Source organism: Ranitomeya imitator, chromosome 4, assembly GCF_032444005.1.
Source record: "Ranitomeya imitator isolate aRanImi1 chromosome 4, aRanImi1.pri, whole genome shotgun sequence".
Classification (NCBI taxonomy): domain Eukaryota; kingdom Metazoa; phylum Chordata; class Amphibia; order Anura; family Dendrobatidae; genus Ranitomeya; species Ranitomeya imitator.
In genome coordinates this window covers 12,740,115-12,746,114 of record NC_091285.1, presented here as the reverse complement: position 1 = coordinate 12,746,114, position 6,000 = coordinate 12,740,115, and the positions used below count along the sequence as shown (strand labels likewise).

The 6,000-nt window shown below is 41.7% G+C and overlaps 1 protein-coding gene across 1 annotated transcript in view; it reads right to left on the bottom strand.

Annotated features, from left to right (window-relative positions):
- Positions 1-1,995: 1,995 nt before the first annotated feature.
- Positions 1,996-6,000, bottom strand: part of PKP2 (plakophilin 2) — a 54,832-nt gene continuing 50,827 nt past the window's right edge. Inside the window, exons 11-14 of the mRNA XM_069763063.1 lie at positions 4,874-5,027; positions 4,474-4,663; positions 4,060-4,147; positions 1,996-3,748 (exon numbers count right to left, since the gene is read on the bottom strand). Coding sequence (XP_069619164.1) covers positions 3,686-3,748; positions 4,060-4,147; positions 4,474-4,663; positions 4,874-5,027 — 495 coding nt within the window. The 3' untranslated portion in view covers positions 1,996-3,685. The remainder of the gene's footprint in view (positions 3,749-4,059; positions 4,148-4,473; positions 4,664-4,873; positions 5,028-6,000) is intronic.

The window sequence follows — 6,000 nt, the reverse complement described above, 5'->3', positions numbered from 1 at the left end:
TGGGGGCACACTGTGCTCAGTTTTTTTATTATGGGGGCACAGTGGTTATAATATATTATGGGGCACAGTGGTTATTATCATTTCTTCTGGGGGCACAGTGTGCTTAGTTTATTTTATTGTGGGGCACAGTAGTTATAATATATTATGGGGCACAGTGGTTATTATCATTTATTCTGGGGGCACAGTGTGCTCAGTTTTTTTATTATGGGGGCACAGTTGTTATAATATATTATGGGGCACAGTGGTTATTATCATTTCTTCTGGGGGCACAGTGTGCTTAGTTTATTTTATTATGGGGGCACAGTGGTTATAATATATTATGGGGCACAGGGGTTATTATCATTTCTTCTGGGGGCACAGTGTGCTTAGTTTATTTTATTATGGGGCACAGTGGTTATAATATATTATGGGGCACAGTGGTTATTATCATTTCTTCTGGGGGCACAGTGTGCTTAGTTTATTTTATTATGGGGCACAGTGGTTATAATATATTATGGGGCACAGTGGTTATTATCATTTCTTCTGGGCGCACAGTGTGCTTAGTTTATTTTATTATGGGGGCACAGTGGTTATTATCATTTCTTCTGGGGGCACAGTGTGCTTAGTTTATTTTATTATGGGGGCACAGTGGTTATTATCATTTCTTCTGGGGGCACAGTGTGCTTAGTTTATTTTATTATGGGGCACAGTGGTTATAATATATTATGGGGGCACAGTGGTTATTATCATTTCTTCTGGGGGCACAGTGTGCTTAGTTTATTTTATTATGGGGCACAGTGGTTATAATATATTATGGGGCACAGTGGTTATTATCATTTCTTCTGGGGGCACAGTGTGCTCAGTTTATTTTATTATGGGGCACAGTGGTTATAATATATTATGGGGCACAGTGGTTATTATCATTTCTTCTGGGGGCACAGTGTGCTCAGTTTATTTTATTATGGGGGCACAGTTGTTATAATATATTATGGGGCACAGTGGTTATTATCATTTCTTCTGGGGGCACAGTGTGCTTAGTTTATTTTATTATGGGGCACAGTGGTTATTATCATTTCTTCTGGGGGCACAGTGTGCTTAGTTTATTTTATTATGGGGCACAGTGGTTATTATCATTTCTTCTGGGGGCACAGTGTGCTCATTTTATTTTATTATGGGGGCACAGTGGTTATAATATATTATGGGGCACAGTGGTTATTATCATTTCTTCTGGGGGCACAGTGTGCTCAGTTTATTTTATTATGGGGGCACAGTTGTTATAATATATTATGGGGCACAGTGGTTATTATCATTTCTTTTGGGGGCACAGTGTGCTTAGTTTATTTTATTATGGGGCACAATGGTTATTATAATAAACTATGGGGGCACAGTGGTTATTTTATAATCAATTTTAGGGGGCATGTTGTATTTTACAATTGATGTTAGAGGGAACAGTGTATATCGTACAGAAATTAAAGGGGTTGTCCACCACTGGCCAGACCCCGCTGCATCACTTCAGAGCCCCATAGAAAATAAAATCAATCTATTGTCGCCTCTTGCAATGGCGGTGTTCTAGCGCTGCCATTCCCAGGAGGTCACATGATGTTGTGTTTTGTAACCGCTGCCCCTGATCGGCTGCCGCTCATCATTGTTCCGTTAGGGCAGGTTTCCACTATGATGAAATAGTAACGGCTGTGATGTCACGGGACCTGGTGGGAATTGTAGCACCGGCATCGTTGGTAAGTCGCTGAGGTTAACATGATTACACATGGGACAACCCCTTTAATTTTAAGGGACGCGTTCAGACTTCATCTGGTGGTCTCTGAAATGCGACAGATCAGTAATTGTTTTGTGAGACTTTTGAAAGCAGCTCTGGATGTGAATGGAGTAGAAGACGTGATAGATCCTAGGAGTCGTACAAGATGAGGAGCAAAGTTGTAGTCAACATGGAATATTTTGGGGGCCGATTACTTAGAAGTCCCCCTCTCATAATTCACTTTTCGGACACAAAGCCACATCTTGAGTTTTATATCTCTTTATATCGGTAAAACGTTTGAATGGATCAGGTGCTGCAAATAAAGCAATGTTACAAAAATGCAATAAAACTGCCCGAAAATAAAAAAAATCACAAGCGTCAAACACATGAGACCTACAATATATGGAGCTTGCCCGGCACCGGCTGTGACTGTCCTACGAGCGGTGGCAGGAGAGGCCGAACGCTTTTCCACAACCCAAGCGTGGGATCAATAATTCAAAGATGCCCATCCTTAAATTGCCACCATCCAAGGGCATGTGTACCATGGGGGGCAGCTGCAATGGAAGGTCCACTTGCAAGGACTCCTAAAAGCTATAATGTCCTTCTCGCCTAGAAGTGATCGGGACTTAGGTAGTCAAATGTCTATGGGCCCTCCAGGGTGTTATGGACTAATATTTAAAGGAGGTCCCACATTTACACAACCAAATCAAAACCAATAATGACCCCCTCATCCAAAGGGTCAGAGTAGAGTAAGGTGTCGTGGCGCTTAGCATGACATCCCATTTCCAGTTCTGGTTCTTCAAAGTAGAAGACCACCTGTTCTCCATTCTCTATAGGCCCCATTGCAGCTTTTGGGTCCTACCCAATGGTACACATGTCCTGCCCAAACATAAAGTGAAATTTCAAAAACTTACTAAGCATTAATAAAAAAAACAACAACAGCTAAACATAATTTCTACTTGGGTTACAAAAGTTCATGTGGGCAAGCCAAAGTTGAGGGTTATTGCTGAAACCATCCAATTCTCGAAATTTCCATCATGATATCCAGTTTTCTGCTCCATATCTCCATAGACTCTCACGATTTCACACTACCTGGTTAGTACCAGGATCCAGGAGGTTCTTTTTTTTTGTTTCTATGGGTTCTCATTCTCATGGCAGGTCCTTCTTACACTTACTAATCCTTTATACTTATAAGTCAGCTCGAAAACTTTTTTGGGAGAGAGACTTTTGGAATTCAGTCTTGGTTCATCATAGTGGAACCAACTTTCATTACAGATTAATAAAAAATAAGTTTGGCCATAGAAAGATCTCACTGGTTTGGGAGCAGAAGCTTCCAGAAGAATGTGTTATCTCAAGATAAAGTCCCAAATTAGAGGTTTTTGCTCGGTCAACGGGTTGTGGTTTCGCGAAGACCATGGTTATCTTGCCAAGAGGACACATTAGTGTTGACCTTCACAGGTGAGTAGACCATGGTTGAGGACCACATGTTAGGATAACAATATTGGACCCAACTCGTTTCTTTCCATGTGGCCAATTTTCGCCCATGGCGAATGCAAAACATGCTTGTCCAAGTCACTTAATGACTTTGATCTTTGACCACAACCTAGGATGAGATCATCGATAAAACCTTCAAAGTTTCGATATTTGGTTGTTAAAAAAAAATTCCTTGGGTTGACGAAAAATTCCAAAAACATAAAAAGGGAGGGAAAATAGGAAAATCTCAATAAAGTCCTGAGTTTTCCAGTCCAATGAGTCCGTTGAGCAAACTTTCCCAATGCAATAGCCCAAGAAAAGAGTTTGTTAAAAGGTATCATTAAGGCAGTAAGCGGAATTGTGGATAATGCGGTAAGGTGTCTCTTTTTTGTTGTTGTTTTAGTCCATTAACAGGAGATTGGGGGGTACAAAAAAGACTGTGTAAGCTTAATAATAATCCTCCAGGGTGGTGCGGTCTTCTCACAGGGAATAGTGAGCCTTCGAAGTCCTGGGGTTGACAAAATCTGTCTTCTTATACATTGCCTGGTGGGTTGGAAATAGAAGATGGTTAAGACAATCTCATTAAAAGTGGAGAAATGGCCACAATAGAGAGCCAAGGGTTCACGATGACTACATCAATGTCCTACAAAAGCCAAATTAGTTGGCACAGTGTCAGGTGATCTTGGTCCTGTTAAGGGGAATAGAGGTAAGGGACCCATCTTGGTGAGAGTTTTGAGGTTTTATATTGAACCTTTTGAATTTATATATTGGCCGTAGATGAAGATTATAGTACGGGGCCTACTCCAGGAGGTTCGACTGGTTATTGGAATTGCATTAACCCAAACTGGTCTTACCTTCTTGTAAGCGTTGTGAAGATCCTGGTGGTACCACATGTTGTAAAGCACGAGGGAAGCCGCTTTTCCAGTCTTCGTAATCATACCGCTAATAATGAGGACAGACAAAATGAAAGGGTGAATATTTTTTCAGTTCTTTGACCAGAGACCTGCTAGACATAAGGACTGGACCATAATTTTGCTCAAAGAATGGTTAAGCAAGTTGGACCTTAGACCAGCATGATGTTAGTCCTTAGAAAGCCTAGAATGAGCTTTGGTGTCCCTCATCCTCACTTGGGTCTACACATCAAAGTGGGTCAAGTTTCCCCCAAAGAGTGACGGAAACTTCCAGAAAGAACATCAACCAACCTACTCTTGACCCCAATTTGAAAGTATGCGCCTAACCTAATTTAATGGGGTTAAATCTTGGCTCACCTGTCACTGTTGCTGATATCAACGAGCTTCCGGATGCCCCCATTTGAAAGCAGCATCTTGGCGTTGTTAGAGCTGTTGCAGATTAGGTTGTTCAGTATGTAGCAGATTGATGCTGAAGTCTCCATCGCAATGTTGGAGTCTGGTACACAGTCGGGTAGTGTAGTCACCAGGTCGGACATTAATACCCTGGCTGTTGGAAAATAAAGAATGAAGATGAATTAATTACCCTAAAACTGACCTTAGAGTTTAGACAATTGGTAGGACCCACCAATAACTTAAGGTCTATGAACTTGGCCAAACATGGTCTTCCATTAATGGAAACAAGCATGGGCCGGGTTGAGTCTACCATGTCTGGACCTTTGTTTCTCCTGGTGCTGAAGGTATTGTCAGTGGTACTAACCAATCTCATTCTGTAGGGAGGCATTACGGGACAGGTTCCGAAGGAGTGAAACAGTCGTTCTCTTTACACCGGGGTCATTGGAGAACAACATGTTCCGGATGTGTTGGAGGCCATTTTCCCTCTGGACGATAGTCTGAGCCACGGAGAGTGGAACCTGTCCAAAACATTACAGCCACATTGAGAATCAAAATCAACCAAATCAAGAACACTCAAAACAAAAAAAGACATATCATTTGGGTTTGATATTTTTGGGTTATGTACACACTTGGCTAAGATTTATGGAAAGGGTTGGTAACTCTGCTCTCACATTCTGGGTTGGGCAATGTCAAAAAGGACAATGACCTCTCAGGCTATTGGGAGGTTGACTTGCCGTAGACATCTTGGCTGAGAAACTACACATTCACTGTGGACAATACGTCTGTTCTACCTAAAAGTCAATGACCTCTTGGATCCGTATATTTTTGACCCACTCGGACCTTGGCCCCTTTATTTCAAAATTCCAAGCCGAACTAAATAGAAGAGCGCTCATTCACAAAAAGATAACTCATGATATTTGTAGCACAATGATGGCTCCTCATCGGAGATATCGAAGATATTCAGGGGCAGAGACAACGATAATTGGAGGAGGGTCCAAAAAAAGAGGACAAAATGTGTACAAGGTTATGATAAATGTGATGCACTTATTGTTGGAGGGAGCCCCAGACATGATGAGGTGAAAGGAAGAAAATAAAATGTTTTGTTATAGATTTTTTTCTTTTTCTCAATTGTATCATCTAAAAGGAATGTCTTTGTGACAGCAGGAATGCAGCTGCTGACAAAATGCAGACCCCCCTGTACCAGAGAGTACCACCCTGTGTGCACCTCTGCCTGGAATTTAGGATAAGGTAACAACCAAATGTCAGTGGCAGAGGTCAAAACCAGAGTGACAGGAGGTAAACATTCCCCACCCGCACCGCAAGGCTCAGGAATGTCAGAGGGAACATGCCCAGGTTATAGCAGCATGGTCGCTCTCACTATATACAAGATGGTATATAACCTACACCAGGTGTAAACACAGTATATACAGTAATTATATACAGGAGATGCCCAGGTTATACTGGCAGTACATATATAATTATATACAGGAG